This window comes from Anser brachyrhynchus, assembly GCF_964034855.1.
Source record: "Anser brachyrhynchus genome assembly, chromosome: 15".
In the NCBI taxonomy this organism is placed as follows: Eukaryota; Metazoa; Chordata; class Aves; order Anseriformes; family Anatidae; genus Anser; species Anser brachyrhynchus.
In genome coordinates this window covers 16,659,219-16,680,031 of record NC_137733.1, presented here as the reverse complement: position 1 = coordinate 16,680,031, position 20,813 = coordinate 16,659,219, and the positions used below count along the sequence as shown (strand labels likewise).

Sequence of the window (20,813 nt, the reverse complement as noted above, 5' to 3'; positions counted from 1 at the left end):
CTCTTTATCCCTTAACCCTTAGGACTCAGCCCCTCGTGGTACCTGCAGCACGTCATCGTGCGGGACCTGCAGAGCAGCAAGAGCTACTTCTTCCTGGTGAACGACTGGCTGTCCGTGGAGAGCGAAGAGAACGACGGCATGGTGGAGAAAGAGGTTTATGCTGCCAGTGAGTGCTCAGCTCCTGGGCGCAGGGCAGGGAGGCTGGGCAGCGCGGCAGCTCCCATTGCACCGAGGAAGGGCTCGTGCAGGAGACTGTGCAGAGAGACCGCAGAGCCTGCGCGCTGCTACTGTCTCACTGATGATTTGCACAGCCAGATGCTTTGCTGGGTCCTTTGTGCTAGAGGACAAGGCATGGCTGGGATCCAGCTTTGCAAAAAGATCTGCGTAGGTGCAGTGGGGATACTCTTTGAATATCAGCCTGCAAGGGGGGACTGTGCCAGCCCCAGCTGGGTACCCTCTCCTGTGCTGCTGACCCTGAAAGTCTCCCTTTGTGTTCAGGTGAGACGGAGCTGAGGAGCTTCTCCCGGATCTTCATAGCAGAGCTGCAGCGAGGATTCTTCGAGAAGCACGTCTGGCTGTCCATGTGGGACCGCCCGCCTCGCAGCCGCTTCACCCGTGTCCAGAGGGCCACCTGCTGCTCCCTCCTCGTCTTCCTCTTCCTCTGTGCCAATGCCGTGTGGTACGGCATGGTGGGGAACGTACACCTCAGGTGCGCTGTGCTCTGCCCAGTCCCTGACCTCCTCCTCCTGTGCTTCCCCTTAGGTGGGGCAGGACAGACCTTAGGTCTGCTGCAAACAGCTGCCTTGCTTGTGGACTTGAGCCTGCCCTGCCCCTTGCAAAGAATTTGGGATCGGGACACGGATCGTGGAGGACCAAGGAGAGCCTGATCAGCTTTTCCCCTTGCCCAGTTTTGCTGTGCCATCTGTTAGCACAGCCTGTGCCCATTTCTTTCCCTGCACGCCTGAAATGCCCAGTTATGCTCTTCTGTCTTACTCTCTGCTTGGCTGGCAACCCTGAGTGTGCCTGCTAACACCCACTTCTGATCTCTCCCGGTTCTCTCCAGCAACGGAGCCATTTCCAACCTGGTGCCTGTTAACGTGGACACCGTGGCTGTCGGTCTGGTGTCCAGCGTGGTGGTCTACCCTCTCTACTTGGTCATTTTATTTCTCTTCCGGATGGCTCGTGGCAAGGTAATAAGGAGTAGCTGCTGGCTGCCCAAATGGGTGTGCTCGTCTGGTTTGCTCATCTGGGGCTATGTTCTGCCCTTGGTGGTATATCCCTTCTTCAGCTGGTTGTCTCCCTGCTGCCCTTCTGCACTGCCCTGCCTCATGGCCGCAGCCTGGGAAGTAGCAGGGCTCTGCCCCCCTGTTGAGCAGGGAGCAGCCCCTGGCTTTATTTAGAGGGACAGATCACTGTCGTACACATCTGCTGGGTGATACTGGGTGCTGGCAGTGCCCAGACAGACACCAAAAGGGTAGGTTCTAAAAGCTATTTAGGCACGCACTTCATCTTGATTTTGGTAGGTGGTAAGTACCCAAATGCCACTGAAAGGTATGACCCTCCGCTGCTTTGGTAGGAGCTTGAGAGAAGCTCAGTCGAGCATTCCTAATGAAATACCTGCCCTGGGTACAAATTCAGCTGCCTGAACAGAGCTGTGGTTAGGCAGCTGTGGAAGGGTTAGCTGGGGATTTAATGACTAGTTACACACAATTAACAGCCTCATTAAGTACTGCAGCCGGCTGCTCAGTGACTGATGAGCAGCAAATGTGTCTGATATTTCTTTTTCCTATAAGCACTCCCTGCTTCTGCAGGAAATTGTAAACCCCTGCAGCTTCTAGGGAGCTCGTAGGGGGTGCAGCCCAGAGGGTACTGGGCTGTGGGATGGTGCCCAAGGCAGCTGGGAGGCAGGGAAGGACGTGCCTGTTCTCAGCCCCACCGGGCACATTGTCACCTCTGCTCCTTCTCGTTCTGCTCAAGCCTTCCTGTCTCCTGCAGGTCTCCATCAACCACACGCTGACTCACTCCGACCAGCAGTCCCTGGAGATCGACAACTACCTGGACTCCTCGATCCTCGACAGCTCCTTCCCCACCTTCCCTGGGCTGCGGGCAGAGGTAAGCTGCTTCGTGCCTGGAAGCCACGCGGGCTCTGTGGGCTCTCCCTGCACAGCTGCATCCACCGCCGTCAGTGCCAGGACTAAGGCACTCGTGCCACTGGACAGCACTGGTGGTGGGGAGAGCCACAGCCTTTTGTCTCTGCATACCTGCTGTTCCGGCCAGGCAGCAGCCAGTGTGACATCCCTGAAATGCCTCCTCTTCCTCCACAGGCCTTCTCTGAGCAAACCAAAACAGATCTGTTCTTGGAGGATTCCAAAAGGTAAGTGGGCTTCTGGGGACGGAACAAGTAGGATTTCAATTTTGTTTTCTTCTTCTTGTCTCCCACAAATTATGTCTTCCTTATCAGGGCTGCAGGCTAGCACATGTGAAACTTGATGTTTCACAGCTTATGTACTGTTTTGGGTGGGAGAACGGAGGGCCTTCAAAGGCCGGCTGCCCGCAGGCAGTGGAGCTCTGCTGGCCTGTGGTTTACCAGAGCCGGTAACTCCTTGTTGCCAGGGGGTGGGAGGTAGCTTTGTTCTGAGCAGTCACGCAGAGCCCTGCGGATCTCAGCCCAGCCGCGTGCGGGCAGGTGGGGCTGTGCTCCCGCAGCTCTTCCCCTGCCAGGCAGGCCTGCATGCTAGCGCCGTGCCTTCCTCGTGCTCCCCATTCTGCTGACCGCACACCGCGCTCTGTTCTCCCGCAGCCTCGTGCGGTGGCCCTCCAGCGAGGCCCTGCTCAGCTGGCCAGACCTCCTCAGCGACCCCTCCATCATGGGCAACACCATCCAGAAGCTGAAGAGAGGCCGGGCCAGCCGCCACCTGGGGCTGGAGGCCCCGCTAGCGGCTGAGGAGGACAGCCTGTCGCTTGGCGTTCACCAGGGGCAGCCGCGATACTTCTCTGCCTCAGGTGGGTGCGAGCAGCGCTGCTCTGTGCCGGGGCTGGAGTGCTGCGGGGAGGTGCGGGAGAAGTGGTCTGGTACTTGGGAGCTCCAGGGAAGCAGAATAGCAGAGCTTGCCACCAGGCTGGCTTCAATTTGCAAGGCAGAATAAGGGGATCGCATCTTTTAATGGGGATTTCAGAACCCTCCCAGGGCGGGGGTCTGCGTGCTGTGCTCCTGCTGATGCCCTGTGCTCTGTTTCCCCAGATGAGGACCTCATACGGCAGATCCTAGCAGACGGAGCTAGTGGCATCTCCCACTCCCAGGACCTGGGGCCGTACATGAGGGCTGAAACGGATCTGATCTCAGGCCTGTAAGTACAGGGGGAGCGGAGTTCCCCCCCGCCAAGGCAGGCGGAGCCGGTGTCTCCTGTCCTTGCCCTTGCTGGTGTTGTGCCTGCCAGCTCTGCTGCACGCAGCCACAGCGAGCTGAGCTGGGCTTCATGGCATTGCGAAGCCCCGGGACAGCCTTGTCACGTAGTCACTGTGATGCCTGCAGCCTCCACAGCCTGGGCTCCAGGAGGGCTCTGCGTCCCTTCCAGGAGCCACCTGGAATATCCCCTAAAGCCCTGGCTGGAGAAATGTCTCCAGAGCTTCGTGAGCTGCTGCTGAAGTGCCAGGGAGGCACTTCGGGGAGGGGGTTTGAATCCCCGGTGTGTTACCGTGCCCAGAGCACCCTGCGTTGGGGCGCTGGCACTGCCTGCTCAGGCTGGCAGCTCGCAGCCAGATAGCCAGCACAAAGCAGCAGGGCGAGGGAGGAGAAAGTCTTCCAGCCCTCTGCAAAAGGCAGAACAGTGTCAGTGCACTGGCAGCCTGAGCCTGCTGCCGTACGAAATGCCTCTGCCTGGCCCAGGCTGACGCCGCAGCACCCGCACAGCTCACCGACAGCACCCCTTTGCCTCGGCAGCTCCAGCGTGTTCGGGGAGAAGGTGGAGACTGTCATGATGCAGAAGCTGAACGACAAAGGCCAGGGCATGGCAGCCCCTCCCCGGGAAGTGAGCAGGTCGGCCAAGTCGACGTGGACAGGTACCAGGGCTGTGCCCAGCGGCAGCACCGTGGGCCCTCGGGGACGGGCAGGGGCCTTTGGGGACGGGCAGGGGCCTTGGCACACAGCACGGCTGTGAGGAACAGGCAGGTAAGCAGAGCGTTAGGAGAGGCTGCTCCCAGCAGGGGTGCGTTTGCTGTTTCCTGCCAGTTTGGGGGCCTGAATCGAGCAGACCCCAGGACACCATTCGTTCTGTCGTATCCCCTGCCATACACCCTGGGGAAGCTCAGCTCGCAGCTTCCCCGGTTCCTCTGCTCCCTGCAGCCACCAATTCCTTCATTCATCCAGCACAAGGATGCAGAGCGAGGGTCTCTGTATATAGCCTGGGGGGAAAAGGAGCCAAATGCCAACAAAAGTTCAAACCAACCAACAAAGCAGAGGAGAAGAGGTGCTTCCTACAGGACCGTGCGACACAGCAGCCAGCCAGCTGGGGCCGCACGAGCGGGATGTCAGGCCTGGGGGGTGGGAAGTGCCAGGCTGCCCTGCACAGGTCCCATGGAGAAGCTAAGCACCAGTTCTGGTAGTGAGCTCTTGGCTTCCTGAGGCACAGCCTCCTTAGGACAGGCTGCAGCAGAGAGAATTGGACACGGCAGTAAATCCTCCTGGATCTGCTAAAATCCCTCCGTTCATCAGCTTGATGAATGGCCATAGTATCTTTATGCCGGCACTGGTTCAGATGGGTGGGTGAAAGAAGCTGTGCCCGAGCAAGCCCCAGGGCAGGGTGGCTTGGCAGTCTGAAGCCGCTGTGACAGATCTGTGTGGCTTTTCACAGGTCTTGACCCACAGCACTTCCAGCCAGGCCGGGCATGCCCTGTTTCCTGGGGCTCTAATGGAAAGCAGGGAGCTGATCCCACTGCCAAGGCAGGATCCCATCTCCTGCTGCCCACCCTGCTGCTGCAGATGGGAGGCTGCTGTGCTGGGCTGGCTGTGGTTCAGGCTGCTGTCCCTGTTCGTGCTTAGTGGGAGATGTCTGGGACAATCCCTCCAAACTCTCCCGGGGCTGGCGGTTCTCTGCTGCGATGAGGGATGTGCTCAGCCCTTCCTGTGCCCGCTGGGGCCCTTTAGCAGTGACGGTTGCTCTCATTTCTTCTCCCTCCAGTCACAGACCAAACATTCAGGAAGCGCCTGCTGCCCCCCTGGTGCTCCTATCTGGCTCATGGTATCAGTCTCTTCCTCTTTGCCACCTCCACGGGGGTCTCCGTGTGGATTGGGGTAGGCTTTTCCTCCAGCGTCGCCCTCATGTGGCTTATCTCAGGGATATTCAGCTTCCTGGCATCCTTCTTGGTCTGGGAGCCCCTGAAGGTAAGGACAACAAAAGGGAGGACGCGAGCACTTATCTGTACGTGTGCACGTATTAGCTGTAATTAACATCTTGTCCAGGTACTAGTTAAGTCTTTATCAGACACAGGGGACTGAATTCTGCAGAGGGGGGAGGGTGGGCACGACAGCAGCATTAGGGGCGGCAGGGCTGGTGGCAATTCGTTTAACAGGCAGTCTGGCTGCTCCACAAAGTGGTGCTGAGCTGTCGTGCCTGTCGCTGAAGGGCAAACAGGAGCTGCTGCCCAGTGGTTCTGGCGGCACAGCTCTGCTCTGCGAGCCCACAACGTGCTGGTGCCCCCAGGTGCTGCTGGAAGCCCTCTATTTCTCACTGGTCGCCAAGCGCTTGCACCCAGAGGAAGACGACACCTTGGTGGAGCACCCGTTTGTTGAGCACGTTTCTGAGAAGATCAGCAAAGTCCGACCCCCGCAGGGATTTGCCCTTTTCCAGGCCAAGGAGGAGGCCAGGAAGGTCAAGCTGCTGCACAGGATGCTGAAGGTAAGGCCCTGATGCCCGGGCTGAGCAGAGGTAGAGCGCTGGCTCCAGCAGCTGAGCTCCGTCCTTGTGTGGGTCCTCCCAGTCCATCTGTGACCTCCTGAGCTAGCAGGTGCAGGTGTCCAGTCCCTGCCTCAGTTTTCCCATCTTTAGAAGTCAGACAGTGACATTCATCTTCTCTGTGAATATCTGAGGTGTCTGGACAGCAGAACTGTAAGGGGGCGGCCGTGTGTCCTCGATTTGGAGCAGCTGGTGTGTTTGTCTCTGTAACTCGGGTGTCTGAGGCTAGGGCAAGGTGTGCAGCATCAACTTGCACAAAGAAAATTAATTAACAGGGTCTTGTGAAACATAACAAGTCCCCGCCTAGGAGCAGAAGTCTCAGTTTCTTTGTAGATCATTCAGTACTTACCTTCCACGCTGGTGCTGGGAACACACGGCTGCTTTAGAGCATCCAGCTACTGTTAACTGAGTGCCATTCCTTTAAAGAAGGGAAACTCCTGTACCTGCTTTTATAAACCGAGCTGCCAGCTACAGCAGCTGCTGCAGGGAGGTTGTGCAGTGCGTGTCAGTGGTGCTGGGCTGGCCACTCTGAGGGGAGGAAAAAAAAAGAGCCCGTGGCCTGGGTTTTGTTTTAAACTGCTTCCCACGTGGGAATTACCAGCACGCTCTGGGGCCTGATCCTGCTGCAATCAGTGGAAGGCATTGATTCCTGCAGGATCAGGACTGGGACCTGACCTTATCCTGCTGTTGGGTACAATCTCTTTCTGCTCTGTGCTTGCCAGAACTTCCTCATCTACATGATGTTCTTGCTGGTGATCCTGCTTACCAACTACGGAGATGCCACCCGCAACAGCAGGGCCTTCCTCCTGCAGAGCTCCATCAAGCAGCAGCTGGGCAGCAGCGAATTCCTCCGCATCAAGAGGTAACTGCAGAGAGCCTGGGCTGGGGAGGGCTGAGCGATCCCCTCCTCAGGGTGCTCTGATGGCCAGCCAGCAGGGCGAGGGGGGCAGGTACCTGCCAGTCCCTTCCAGGCCTCCAGGATTTCCCTGGGGGTCAGCATCGAGTGGATTCATTCACCTTTAGGTCTTGCCCATCAGAAAACCGTTCTCACCCACCTGGAGCACCGCTCACAGAGCGGGTGCAGGAACTGCCCTGCCGGCTGGCCGGCCACGTGGAGGAGAGCAGCCCAGTTACCTGCAGCCCAGGTTACCTGCCCAAAACGCAGCTCCTCCCCTCCACGTGGAACCCAGACATTCGGATCACGGCTGAGACCTGCAGACACTGCCCCAGCAGAGCTGCTCCAGGAGCTTTGCCTCTCACAGCCGTTCCCTTTTGCAGGTCGGATCAGTTTTGGGTCTGGATGTCGCAGGTGTTCCTCCCGTACCTCTACAACAACCGCTCGGGTCAGGAGAGCCACAGCACCACGCTGGGGGCGGCCCGGCTGCGCCAGCTCCGGCTGCAGGAAGGTAGGGGGGCAGCAGCCCGGGGCCCCGCTGTCACCTGCTGGGGGGGTGGCACTGCCTGGAGGGTGAAACGGCTGGGTCTGGATGCAGTGGGGTGCTGAGTGGAGCAAGGCAGGGGTTATGGAGGCACTTTGCTCTTTGCAGCATATGTATTAGTTGCTTCTGGTTCTCCTTCCACCAGCGGTGAAATGAACTGGGGGCAGTTATGAGGATGGAGGGGTTTACACTGAAGGGAGAGGTTGATGTGATTTCGGGAGGTGTGGGTGAGGACAGGCGGGTGGAGGGGAGATGCTAAGGGTGAAAGCTCAGCTGTGTGCCCCCGCACCGGGGTGCTGTGCGGGTGACGGTGTTGGTCTCCTTCCAGCTGAGTGCCAGCTCACTGCCCACGACTTCCTCCGTGGGCTGGGCACAGCTGCCCGGAAGAACTGCAGCACCTCGCCCAGCTTCTCCACGGCTGACTACGCAGCTGGCTGGGAAAGGGCAGCCGTGAACGTGACAGCCGCGTGGTCCTACTCGCCGCCCGACCTCGCCGGGTAAGGAGCTGCCCAGCCCGCAGCTATCTGTGCCTCTGCTCCACGTGCTGGGGACGTTGGGACTTCTCGGGTGATTTGGTGCCCTGGGTGGTTCCCAGCCCTCGCCTCAGTAGGGTCAGCTGCAGCCCCTGAGCCCAGCAGAGAGTAAATTAACACAAAAATGCCAGGGGCTTCTCCCGAAGGCATCCATGCTGGCCCCTGCATGCTGGCAGTTTGAGTGGTAGCAGGCACTTGGCTCCTGCTTTAGCTACCTGCTCAGTCTGCCCGTAGGAGAGCGCACCGGGGCTGTTCTGTCTCCAGCTCTCACCCCGTGGCTCTTCTTCCTCTGCAGGGTCTGGTACTGGGGTTACATCTCCTTCTATGATACCGGTGGTTACATCCAGGAGCTGGGGGCTTCACTAGAGGAAAGCAGGGCTCAGCTGCATTACCTTCAGCAGCACACCTGGATCGACAACATGTAAGTGTGGCAGGGGCGAAGGAAATGTTTTGCTGTCACCAAGATTTTTAAGGGGCACTACTGGGGGTGCCACTGGGGAGAGGGAGAGAACCTACGACCCTACAAAGTGATGGCACCAAAGCCCAGGGTCGGTGTCGCCCCAGGCCCCTGAGCTGCTGGTCTTCCCTCCGCAGGAGCCGGGCAGTCTTCGTGGAGCTGATGCAGTACAACCCCAGCGTGGACCTGCACGCGGCCATCACCCTGCAGCTGGAGTTCCTGGGCGCCGGCCAGGCTGTCGCCGCGCTCACCATCAGCCCCTTCCCGCTGCTGCGGCTCAGCGGCGGCGTCACGCTGCAGCTGCTCATGATGGTCAGTGTGGTGCCTCGCCCTGCGCCCCTCTCCCCTTCGGTCACCCCAGAGGTGCTCGGGGGCTTATCCCCAAGAAAAGCAGCGCTGGTAACCGCAGACTAAAGCTCCCCCGGCTGGGCCAGGGCCGGGTGGAAGCAGAGCCCTCTTCCCTGGGCGCTGCCACCCTGCCACATGTGCCTTGGATGGGCTTTGGGGAGCTTCGCTGCTAGGGCAAGAGGGAGCAAGGGGAAGGCATGGGAGGACTGAGGAAGTGTGCTCCAGGCTTGCAGGTCTCGGCCTAGTACGTGGGGTTTTTGCTGTCCTGGGGTGCTGCAAGGTCTCCTGGTGCAGCCTGGCAGGCAAGTATTGCCCCCTCCTTCCCTGGTAACCTCTCCCTTCTTCCCCCAGGTCTTCCTCATGGTGTTCGTGGTCTACTTCGTGGTGTCTGAGTCACTTTCCATCAAGAAGGAGGGCAGGGCCTACTTCACCCTGTGGGGCAACTACGGCCAGTGGGTCTTCATCCTCCTCACCACCTGCACCGTGGTGGTGCACCTCAGCCAGGCCACCCTTGCTGACCAGCAGTGGCTCAAGTACCTCAATAACAGGAAGGGCTTCACCAACTTCTACCAGGTGGCCTTTCTCAACACCATCTTCAGCACCTTGGCAGCCTCCCTCCTCTTCCTCCTGACCGTGCAGGTACAGAGAGGGCTGGCTGGCAGGGGTGTGGGCCTTGGGCTTTGGTCAGGGATGTGTTGGTTTTTGTTGGTGTTGTTTATTTATTTTTTTAACATCTGGGGCTGGAATCAGACCCAGGGATGTCTGTACCTCCACGTTAATGACCGGACAGCCCCATGTCCTGAGCCCGTGGGCTCTGGTTTAGCAGACGTGCAGGCTGTGCCTGCTTTCCCATTACAAGTTCGTGTGCGCGGTCCAAGAGCAGGCAGCGCTGTAATGCCTCTTCTCAGGGCAAGGAGAGCAAGGGAGAGGCTCTGCGGTGCTGGGCAGGTCTCGCAGCACCCTCTGCACGTGTTGTGACACCGTGTTGTGACACCGTTCTCTCCCTCGGTCCTAGGCAGCCCAGCAGCTGCGCTTTGTCAGGCAGTGGTCTGTGTTCGGGAAGACCTTTCAGAAGTCCATGAAGGAGCTGACGGCTGCAGGGCTGGCCTTCGTGGTGCTCCTCCTGGCGTATGCACAGCTTGGCTTCCTGGTGAGTACCTGCTCCCCTTGACTCGCCTGGCGGGGGGCTGGCTGCAAGCAAGGACTGCCCAGGGTTGTGTGACCCCCCCTGTCCCTCCTCGTGCCGCAGCTGCCAGCAGAGCCCCACGGCTCTGCAGGGCAAAGACTTTGTAAGATGGGGTAGTGAGTGCTGGGGGACACTGTGCCACCAATTGATCCCTTCTTGTTGTATCTCTGCTGTCCCCTTTGCAGCTTTTCTCCTCCTCCTCGGAGTCCTTCCGCAGCGTTGGCAGCAGCCTCCTGCTGCTCTTCACCATGGTGCGGGGCAGCACAAACCTCCGCCCCGGCCCGCCCGAGTCCTCCGGCCTCTACTACCTGTTCTGCACCAGCTATATCATCCTGGAGGTGTGGATCGTGCTGAGGCTCTTCACCGTGGTGCTTGTCTACAGCTACCGGGAGATGCACTTTGAGCTGTACCGCCCTGCCTTCGAGCCCCAGGACTACGAGATGGTGGAGCTCTTCGTGCGCAGGCTGAAAATGTGGATGGGCTTCAGCAAAGCCAAGGAGGTGAGTGCAGCCCAGGAGAGTTTATGCGGAAGGGCTCTGGCAGCAGGCTTTAAGGTGCAGGCTATTGCAGAGAAACAATGTCCTCCATCCTCAGCCCCGCTTTGCCTCCAGCTGCTTCCCACCACTGCTCACAGTCAGGTCCCCCCAGCCCCCCTGGTGGGGAGGGATGGAGCAGGGGCAGATCCTAGAGGCCCAAGGGCTGGCTTAGTGATGGGGCACTGTAGAGGCCTTGGCTGCCAGGTCTCAGACCCGTTGTTCCAGGTGATTTTTCTTTGGGATCCATCCCCAGCTCGCTGGGGTGCGCTGCACCACAGCATTCCCACTTGTCAGCTCCTGAAATAACTCCGTCTCCCCTCTTTCCCCCACCCCTTTCTCTCCCAGTTCCGCCACAAGGTGAGGTTTGAAGGGATGGAACCGCTGCCGTCCCGAGACTCCAGCGATTCCAAGTCCTTTCGGGGCCCCACGCCCAGCGCCGCCTCCGACAGCTCCAGGGCCTCCACCTCCTCCAGCCAGCTGGACGGGCTGAGCCTCGTGCTGAGCGCCCGCGACAGCCTGGAGGTGGACGCTGACATCCAGCGGCTCCTCTCCCTCTTCGAGATGCTGCTAGCCCAGTTCGACCGGGTCAACCAAGTGACGGAGGACGTGTACCGCATCGAGCACCAGCTGGAGGGCTCCCAGAGCCGCCGCTGCAGGAAGAGGCACGCGCAGGGGGCGGAGGACGTCCTCAGCAGGTACTGTGCGGGCAGCGCAGAGCAGGGGCCCTCGCCCGAAATCTCCTCTGACGTGGACCTGCAGCCCCCGCGGGACGCCCCCCTGTCCCCCCAGTCCCCCGCCGCCCCGCCGGGCAGCAGGGGCTCGGTGCCCAGCCGGCTCCTTCGCGCCAGCAGAGGCGTCAGCGCGGCGGCTTCCCTGCTGCCCCCGCACAAGGCGCACGCCGCGCTGGCTCCGGCCGTGAAGAAGAAGCGGCCTCTCCGGGCCAAGAACAGGGTGCACCCGACTGTCAAGTAGCCGTGCTGCGGGAGGGCAGAGCGAGCCTTGGAAGGGGTTTGCGGAGGCGGGCTGTGCCCGCCGCGCTCACCCGGAGCCTCGGGAGCTGCCGCTTCCGAGCGCCGCGCCGTGCCGGCTGTGCCTGGCGGGGCGCGCGGGGCCGCTGCCGGCGACGGGGCTGGTGCAGCCTCCGTCCTCCACGCTCCTGGCCTCGCGGGTCGGGCGCGCTGGCGTCCTCACGGGTGGCTGCCAGCGTCAAGGGTTCCTTGGAAAAGGCTGAGCCTTTCCTCGTGGACAGCCGGGGAAGACGGCACTGGTTACGGTGAGCGTGCAGAAAAAAATCGATTACAGTAGGGCAGTATTAAAAAGTTGTCTCTTTCGTTAAACGGCCCCATCTTCAAGCAGACCGCCTAGGGCGACTGTGACGAGGACACTTTACTGGGGCCCAGCATAGGGTGACTGGTACGAGGCTCACCTCCCCTTCCTTGCTGGCTGTGCCAGGCGGAAGGGGGAGAGGGGAGCCCCTGGCCTTGAGGGTTTGAACTGAGTCTTGGATTTTGTCGACCAGACACACTGTGGAGGAAAGCTACAGGTTTCAAGAAGATATTTAACCTTTTTTTTTTAAGCATAAATATATATAGATATAGATAAATGATATCTACACCCAGATCAGTTAATTTCCAGTATTGGCTACTTTTATCCTCCAGAAATTGGTATTATTTGTATTTAAAGAGATCCAATATTTAAAACAAAGGACATTGCAAGCGGCGAGCTGCCAGCCCTGCTGCCCAGCCAGGCTCGGAGGGGTAAGGAGCAGCAGTTTGACCCAAAGGGGCCGGACACCCCGGGCTGCTTTCAGTCGGCGCTGAGCAGGGGGTTGCCAACGTGCTGGCTTCGCTGCGGACCCCCCCACCCCACCCCGCCGCCCACCAGCGCTCGCCCCCCGCGTGGCGGCCCAGGGGTGAGCGTGCTGCTGGCTGCTTGGCTTTTCTAACCCAAGGAATGTATTGACGTAAGTATATGTATTTTTTTGGTTTACTTGTTCCTATGTACTGCCCAGCACTTTAAACAATGCTTTCCTCAGCTAACAATGACACATGCGATCTAACAAGAACGGGATAATATATCACAAAAGCAGTATTTTTTGTTGTTGTTGTTGTTTAAATCATAAACTGAAATGAGCAAGTGAAGGATAAACTGAACGCAGCCCCCACCCCAGCCCGAGCTGGCCACAGCGTTACCTCCTGGGCTCTTCACAGGGAGAAGCCCGAGTGCATTTGGAGGGGGCTCTAACAGAGCCTTTGTCGGGGCCAGAAGGAGGCAGAGTGCCCGCAGCCCCGCTCGGTGACTCGCAGCACGCTGGGGCTGTGCCTGTGCTTGCAGGGCTGGGGCTGGGGCAGCGAGCGCCCCTGGTGCAGGGGCAGCGAGCACCACGACCCCTGCAGCAGCTGAAGCCTTGCCAGGGCCTGCGTTCACTTTGTCCTCGCCATTTCACATTATGTATATTGTAAGTAATTTATATGTTGGTTTTCGTTGTGTTTTTTTTTTTTTAAATGTATATATTTTTGTATGTTTGCTATATTTTCATAGCATCGGTAACGTGTTTGAAACATGTAGATAGGAGACAGAATACTATTGTCAGAGTTATTTAAAGGATGTATTAAGTGCTTCTTTCTGGGAATGTCCCATGTATATAAAGTATTAGGTGTCTGTGTGCATGTGGTGCGTGTGCTCTCGAGGTTTGGGCCGGGCTGGCTCAGGGCCAGTCCCCGCAGGTGGAGCAGGGCGTGGTGGGGATCCCGCAGTGCACTCGGTGCTTTTCCTGAATCTGCTCCCTGCTTTGGAAGCGTAACGGAAGGGAAGCCGTGGGCAGCACGAACGCCGCCGGGGGGGACAGTGTGTCTTGCCGCGGCTGCTGCTGCTCCTGGAAGCATCCTTCCTGGGCACCGGGAGTGCCCAGCCCAGGGAGGAGACCTCTGGGAGCAGGCAGACGCAGGGGTCTTCTTGGATGCTTCCATTGGTAAGCATGCTGGTGGTGAGTGTCCCCCTCCAGCTCCGAGCACTTTCTGCCATGCTGTTAGGTACCTGCGAAGATTTCATTCCTGGGCTTCAGGTGCCTGCCCCCGTCCCTTCCGGGTGACTGTGGGAGGACGCACGGGTGCTCTTTGTGAAGGCTTCGGGCCTGGTCTAAAGTGCCCTTGAAAAACTCCGTTGCTATGAAGGACAGGGGCTGTGGAATGTTGCAGAAGGCTGCAGACAGGAGAAAAGGTGCGCTGTGCAATGAAGAGCGCTTACAGTGAGCTGGTGGTTGGTCACCATAAAGGTTGTTGCAAGAGCAGATTTCAGAGGGAAGTGGAGTGCAGAGTGGTGAAAACTGTTAGTGCCCGGAAAGCTTTCCTCAGGGAACGGAAGAGGCAGGTTGAAGAGATGGCAGAGAAGTGCCAGGGGTTGAGTAGAACCAGGGGAGAGGGGCAATGGCAGCCCTCGAGCAGCTGGGGATGGGGGTTCTCACCCAGGAGAGCTCCTGAGCACAACTGCACCCCAACAGCCACTTTTAAACTCCAGCTCCACACGTGACTGCACATTTCCTTCCTGCTGCAGTGGAATAATGTGGGTGGATACAGCCACCCCTAAGGGCCATGCCCCCTTCCCCTTTGGTTACAGGTGCCTGCTCTCGCCGCACCACCAGCACCCGTGGTCAGCACCAGCGCAGGGCGGGACAGGGACGGGGCTGTCAGTGCCAGCCTGTGGGTCAGGGGAACTGGTCGGTGAGTGAAACGAACCAAGCAGGTCTTGGAAGGCTCTGGGTCGCTGGCATCACTAAAAGGCCTTTGCCCCACCCCCCCAAAAAAAGAACCAGTTCAGAGCTCAGCTCCTTCCCCCTGACCCCCAGCTTGAATATGTTCATTGAAAAGAAGTTGTTACTAGAGTTAAGTACAGGTAGGAGAGAGGGAGGCAAGAGGCAGCAGTGAGCAGGGACCTGAGTGCTCAGAACAGCCTTCAATAAGCTAAATGTGCGGGTTGGACAAGGATGCTCCCCAGTGAAGCATCGGGATTCTTGGTCCCAAGTGTCTGTTCCTTACCAAGCTTGCTTCGTGTGTGTGTGAGTGTGAGTTGATGCACGTGACTTACCAAGTGCTTCTTCTAATCAAAGAGGAGCAGAAACAGGCCAAGACAACTGCCCTACTTCTTACCTTAACTTGAAGTATGGAGAGCAGCTCTGGAACCCACACAGGTGTTTCTTGAAAAGCCAGACACCTCAATGAGGGCCCATGTGCTTAGTGGGCGCCACGGACAGCTTTCAAGCAATCATAGTTCTCATTGCAGCATTTATTTGTACAAACTATAGCAATACTCACAGGGTTCCTTCACTGTCACAGCTAAGGTACTACGTATACATGCACTTAGCTGCAGCCAGCGTTACTAGTCATGGAGTTATACTGTCAGCAGCAATGAACTTGACGTACAGCCCTAACCAACAGGTACTCCTGAATGTATATTTCTGTGTTTGTAGTCACCAAGAGATGGTTTCTTATTTATTGTCTTTAGTCTCATACAGATGTAACAGTATCAAGCTGCTTAAATAAAATAAAAAAAAAAACCTATCCACTAGTTTAAAAGGGAGAGGGAAGGACCTCTATATAAATGCTTTTTTTTTTTTAAACAGATGATTGTGATCAATATGCCAATTTTAACTGTCTGGTCAGCATTTCACTGCAACCAAAAATACCGTATTTTGTAACTGTGGGGATGTTTCTTAAAAAAAGTGACAAGGTCAAATAAAAGATGACTGCTACAACCTGGCTCCAGTACTTTTGTTGCACTCACTCCAGCCCCTCAGCCAGGCAGTGACCTACCCACCGCTACCAGCAAGAGATCAGGAAAGGCGCAGGGGCACTCACCAGAGCCTGTCCAGCTGCCTGAACAGGCAGACATTCCTACCCACCCCATTTGTTCTTTTTGTCTGTGACCAGAATTTTAATTGAGGTTTCCTGCACAATATGCGAGACTTTCTTACATCAATGAACCAATTAGGGATGCTTTGGTCTGTAATTAACTACATCAGCCTGCTAGCGAGGGATCTGCCATCACCACAAAGGCAAATTGCCCATGACATTATCATCAGACATGGTTTGAGTCTTCCCAGGTCAGCAAGCACCCACTGACCGTACAAATACTTTATTTCCTTTAGGACTTATTTACTTATAAACACTCAAAACACAACATACACTTAGAGTTCCCAAACAGCCCTGCATCATTTAGTAGCATTTCATACATTGTCCTTTTGCCAGTCACTTCACAGTTCCATGTGCTGAGTGCACTTGTATTCAGCTCCACTGCAAAGGCTCTGCAGCTACCCCTTATCAGAAAGCCACACTTCCCTTTAGTCACAAAGCAGGAGATTAAAGTACTCACAGTATAGGCCAGCTTACATGGTGGCTCCCAGTTTGGTAGTGTAGTGTCTGAGGACCATCTCACCACAAGATGGGCTACGTAATCCCATTCCACCTGCACATGCTTGCACTGAAAGGACAGCTTGTTAATTACAACAGCCAAGGTCCCAGGAGGAGAGCCTGGCATTCGGCGTTAGTGCAATAGGCAAAACTCATTCAGCGATGATGCCACCAGGACAAGTCAACAGTCCTTCAAAAAGGGCTTTACCGAGTGCACAGAGAGGGCTGAGTTATCCCCAGCACTGCTGTAATTAGTAGAAATCCTGCAGCTGAACCTAGAAACCCCATCCGGCCTCTGGCTAAAATCCTTGCAGCCAGCCCCCAGTGGGTGAAACTGTTTCGCCCAAGTGGTTCGTGCCCCAGCCCTTTGTCATTCTGCTCCTTCACTGAGTGACACTCACCTCCCTGCTCTGTGTTACTTCTGGTAGCAAAAACATTTCTCCTGGGCTGAGGGAGGGTTCGATGCGAGTCTTTCACAATGGAGATGCGTTCTTGGGAATTTAAGCAGCATGTCTAGCTTAACCTTTACCAGAGCTGGCAGCAGAGCAAGTCTCAGATTCTGTAGAGTTCAAGTCCCAAGAGTCAACGAGACCTGGAGAGAAGCAGAGATTCCAGGTTGCTTAGAAATAGTGACTGGGTTTCCAGTACTCTGTATTTAATTCCCAATAAAGGGGTCAAAATTCCTACGATTCTGCCATCTTCCACCTCTGTGATGAAGTGCAGAGTATCACACTTTGTCTGCTCCCACCAGACACTGGTGTTGAAGGAGTCTAGAGAAAGGTTCTGCAAGAATGTTCCCATCAGAAATGGAAGCCCTGGAATAGCCCAAACCAAATAAAAACAAAATGTGGAGTTGGTCCTCTCTTGGAGCATCTGCTGGGGATACACAGTATCTTCATCAGACAACAGTGGCAGGCTGAGACAGTGAAACATACTTGAACCTCCTGATAAAGTTCAGCGCTGAATCCACAAGAAAGCAGCACAGCCACACTGTTATTTTGCCAAACCTTTCTCCTCTGTGTCTGGGCAGCTGCACAGTCAGCAAGCAGGTGAAACGCATTCACTGCCTCGTCTGTCCCAGGACACACCAACCCAGTGGGATCTACACAAATTCGGTGAAGTCATCCACCGAGGAGATCAGCCGCTTCCTCTGACCAGTCTCGTAGGTTGGTGGAGGATCCTGAGGTATCTGGGGAGGGGGCTTTGTCGGAGCAGATGAATGCATTTGCAGAGGAAGGCCAGGAGTTTGGTACTGGGTTTCTTCACGTAGCTGAAAGTCAAATGAGAACAGATGAGCTCCGTATTCTCTGAAATTCTTTTCACTCTCCATTTGGCCACGGCAGGACAGGTTACTCAGTACAGCTTTTTCTGCAATCCCTCTTACAGTGCCGAATACAGGCAGCTCTGTGTCCAGATATCGGGGTCCCAAATGCACTTATCACAAGGGAAGGTGCTTGGAAGCTTATAAATCCAGATCTACATCATCCACTTACCATTCCTGCAAGAGCTGGATTTTAACCTTTATATATGCATTATTCCTCTTACTCAGTAAGTTTTGACAGCTGATTTTATTTGCCTTATTTATAACAACACAGTAAGGCAGAGCCCGGTTCTAAACACCAAGAACAGACATCTTTACTCACCCGGTGCCTTAGCCTCTTGATATGACGTAGCCTAGCAATCCATTTGGATGGGTAGGTGTCAGTAGGGTTTGATCGACTATGGTGAACCTGGGAAGCCATCTAATTTGGGAAGGATGGGGAAAAGCAGGGAAAGAGAAGACGGATGCACATTAACATAACCATGCCAATAACATTAACAAGAACATTTCAGTACTGTTTGACAGCGATTGAAATGTAAGTTCATGTAGTAATTGACTCAAAGGTTGGCAGAAATAACTGAGGCAGAACGCTTATTTGTTTTAGCAAGCCCTACTCACCAGCTACTTTCCTTGGTAGCTGGTGAAAGACCACGAAGCCGGTTGAAGGACAAAGTCTCAGGGAGCGCAGGGGTACTCACGTTAGCATGCAGGGCCATCTGACGGGCTACGAACGGCAGATTCTTGTCAGAGATGATCTTAGCGACACTTGTGTCTACAAGACCCTCCATGTCTTTGTTTTAAAGAAAGAAGAAAAGTTCTTGTCAGGCAGTTAAGAGAGAAGAACAAGACAAAAGTTGCCAGTAACTAAATGGACAAGTGACATAAACCTGAAGAACTGCTTCACAGAATTTCAGAAGCTCCCATCAAACACTACAGCTCCAACTTTAACAGACAGAATTTAGACCACAACTTAACACAACAGGATCTCAAATCCTCTGTAAATGTTTGAGGGGAACCTGCTGAGCTCATTATTATATGAACTAAAGTGGAACAAAAAAATACCCCAGAAGTGCTCATTTGGTAAAAGGAAAGCAAACACCCCTGCAGGTAACTGCATGAGCATTGCTGAACTCAGCGTGGAACCCCAAGGATCAGGACCTGCAGCGCTGGGAAGGACACTGGCAGCCAACAGCTGCAGGGGTCTCCACCTCCCAACTCCCACAGCATTCCCAAGCAGTGCTTGGAGGGATCTGCTCTACTCTGCGATCTTTATCTTAAGCTTGAAGATGATACGAGTGGCACAGTGGAAAGATGTCAAAAATAGGGTAAGACACATAAATAGGATGTATACAGATGTCACTAGGCAGCAAATTGGTTTTGGAGAGTTTTTCTTGGAAGCTTTTACTTTTGGAATGCAAAAACATTGCAAAGTGATGTCAATTATTGCACCACCACCAATAAAGAAAAGACTGAGAACAAATGCTGGAGGGATTCCTACCTTTTCGACACTGCAGCGTCACCAGATTACAGTCATAGTCAAGCGGTGTTATGATAACATGCACAAAATTGAACTGACCCTAACGGGAAAACAATACAACAGTCAAATACATTTTACTGGCATCCAATGTGACTCTGGTGAATGCTGTACACTATCATGTGTGAATCCACTTGAGGCAAATAAACTCCACTCATGATCTCAACACTGCTCACCAAGATAATGCACATCAGATTAAGGTTTTACAAACAGCCAAATGCCTGTTTTATAATATGCCTGCAAGTAAAATCTTGTACCTTTATTGTTCCCAGTTTAAAGTCCTCTCCAGAATCATTGTAAACAATAGAAACAAAATCATTCCCAAGGTGCCTTTTCTTGTCACAGCGATATTTATCCAAATCCTTTGTGGGCATCAGAGTAGCAATGTGGAAAATGGCTGAAGAGGAAACAGAAGGACCCTTAGGCTGAGCTAGGAAAACAATGCTGCAAGCAGCAATGGTCAATACGCAGCATTTGTCTGCAAGACAACGTAGTACCAGCACCACTGTAATGAAAAAATACATTGTGCTCCCTCAATAGGTTTGTCCCTGTTTGTGACAGCTGAATCCAGTCCTTCTGGATTGCTCCTGTGGTACCCGGAGCATGGAGCACAGCGGGCAGCTCTTTGCCAGTGAAAGGGTGGCCTCTGAAAGCTCTGCAGCTGCCAGTTCTTAGGTGCTGCCTTTCATGGTCCTCCCTAGCACCACGCTTAGAAAAGTGAATTACAGGTCTGGTTTACAGCACATGATGTACACTGGGATAAGCATTCTCATCAAGCTGGGGTAGTTAGCTATCTGTTCGTAGAAAATGAACAGGGGACTGGGCGTGTGCTTCTGGCTAATTTTTTCCATGTCACACTGTAGCATGGTGAGCAGAAACTGGTTTGAGGAAGAACAGTTGAATACCTTAAACCAGGCCTTTCCCTAGCTGAGCTCTGCAGAGCACCAGGGGCCCTGGTGAGTAACATGCAGCTGCTCCACTGAACCGGACAAAGTCTGATGACTGGGATTCACAGAGCTGCATGAAAACGTCTGGGAAGTTCCTCATGGCTTGTTGGATCCCAGTTGGTATCTGCACTGCTTAGTACTGTGGGAGCTGGGTAATGCTGCAGTTCAAAGAGTGACCACAGTAACAACCCTCCTGCTTTCAATGCTGCTCTTCATCGAAATCGTTAGCAGAGTTTTGACATGCACGTACTGTCCTCAGCTAACAGCCTTCAAAGCGGCTCAGGACCAAGCAGCTTATTCCGCAAACCTCTACACAAATCCCTATCAATCTTTCATAGTACAGATTATTTTAGAAGTGGTATGATTTTTCTTAAAGAAGGCAGGTATGCACCTCTCCCTTACTTGGGTTGCAGAGACATCAGAAAGAGAATGGAGGGAGAACACAGCCCCAGGCCATCCTTACTAAACTCGTGGAAAAGGAAGCTTGTAGAAAGCAGCTCAGTCTTAAAATAAGAAGAAACCATCCTTCCACTTCTAACTTCTGGAGAAGTCTTACCTTGCATAATGTCATCGTGCCAACAGTAGGTAAACTGTCCATCCTCCCCACATACGTCCAGGCCACCAAGGTAAATTTTATCTGGCTGACAATCTTTAAGTTCAATGAGTTTCCCTAAGCCAGTCAGGAACTCCGTATAGCGATAGGATCCGTGTTCATTCGACAGAATAGCAATTTCATTGTTGCTCTAGAAAACAAGAACATAGCAGTCCCACAATGAATGTTAAGAGCACTCCATCAGCGTGAGTGATTAGGTTATTACCTCCCCAGAAGGGATTCACACAGGCACTGATTTTTAATGCAAGAAGCTAAGGAAAAACAAGGCTACTGCAGGAGCAGAACAGACCACACAGCTGGAGTAGCAGAGCTCAGCCTTCTGTTGAGATGTAACCATTAAATCATGAATGCATCTGCTCACAACTCACCTGGCCTTCTCCAACATAGAGCACTGCGATCTTGTGTGTATCGTAAGAAGGAATTTGATCCAGGAGCTGCACTGATTTTTCAAACGTCTGCAATCAAAACATTTGTCACATCTTTAAAAAGTTACATCTCCAAACATTCACTGCCCTCCATAAACCAGGACAGCAGCAGGCCACA

General features: G+C 54.7%; 2 protein-coding genes across 7 annotated transcripts in view; one reads left to right on the top strand and one right to left on the bottom strand.

The window, feature by feature from the left end:
- Nucleotides 1-15,200, top strand: part of PKD1 (polycystin 1, transient receptor potential channel interacting) — an 88,873-nt gene extending 73,673 nt beyond the window's left edge. The window contains exons 28-46 of the mRNA XM_080556877.1: nucleotides 23-166; nucleotides 499-709; nucleotides 1,064-1,190; nucleotides 1,996-2,112; nucleotides 2,325-2,374; nucleotides 2,801-3,003; nucleotides 3,242-3,347; nucleotides 3,941-4,059; nucleotides 5,178-5,380; nucleotides 5,700-5,894; nucleotides 6,674-6,813; nucleotides 7,230-7,357; nucleotides 7,719-7,887; nucleotides 8,219-8,344; nucleotides 8,518-8,692; nucleotides 9,080-9,367; nucleotides 9,744-9,878; nucleotides 10,100-10,414; nucleotides 10,796-15,200. Coding sequence (XP_080413003.1) covers nucleotides 23-166; nucleotides 499-709; nucleotides 1,064-1,190; nucleotides 1,996-2,112; nucleotides 2,325-2,374; nucleotides 2,801-3,003; nucleotides 3,242-3,347; nucleotides 3,941-4,059; nucleotides 5,178-5,380; nucleotides 5,700-5,894; nucleotides 6,674-6,813; nucleotides 7,230-7,357; nucleotides 7,719-7,887; nucleotides 8,219-8,344; nucleotides 8,518-8,692; nucleotides 9,080-9,367; nucleotides 9,744-9,878; nucleotides 10,100-10,414; nucleotides 10,796-11,422 — 3,578 coding nt within the window. The 3' untranslated portion in view covers nucleotides 11,423-15,200. The remainder of the gene's footprint in view (nucleotides 1-22; nucleotides 167-498; nucleotides 710-1,063; nucleotides 1,191-1,995; nucleotides 2,113-2,324; nucleotides 2,375-2,800; nucleotides 3,004-3,241; nucleotides 3,348-3,940; nucleotides 4,060-5,177; nucleotides 5,381-5,699; nucleotides 5,895-6,673; nucleotides 6,814-7,229; nucleotides 7,358-7,718; nucleotides 7,888-8,218; nucleotides 8,345-8,517; nucleotides 8,693-9,079; nucleotides 9,368-9,743; nucleotides 9,879-10,099; nucleotides 10,415-10,795) is intronic.
- Nucleotides 15,201-15,533: 333 nt separating this feature from the next.
- The window catches only part of TSC2 (TSC complex subunit 2), a 33,254-nt gene continuing 27,974 nt past the window's right edge, over nucleotides 15,534-20,813 (bottom strand). For all 6 annotated transcript variants that reach the window (XM_080556883.1, XM_080556878.1, XM_080556879.1 and 3 more), the window contains 7 exons: nucleotides 20,639-20,725; nucleotides 20,214-20,400; nucleotides 18,968-19,107; nucleotides 18,675-18,753; nucleotides 17,875-17,966; nucleotides 17,499-17,597; nucleotides 15,534-17,125 (listed from right to left, as the gene is read on the bottom strand). In XM_080556883.1, the coding sequence (XP_080413009.1) occupies nucleotides 16,958-17,125; nucleotides 17,499-17,597; nucleotides 17,875-17,966; nucleotides 18,675-18,753; nucleotides 18,968-19,107; nucleotides 20,214-20,400; nucleotides 20,639-20,725 (852 nt within the window). In that variant the 3' untranslated portion in view covers nucleotides 15,534-16,957. The remainder of the gene's footprint in view (nucleotides 17,126-17,498; nucleotides 17,598-17,874; nucleotides 17,967-18,674; nucleotides 18,754-18,967; nucleotides 19,108-20,213; nucleotides 20,401-20,638; nucleotides 20,726-20,813) is intronic.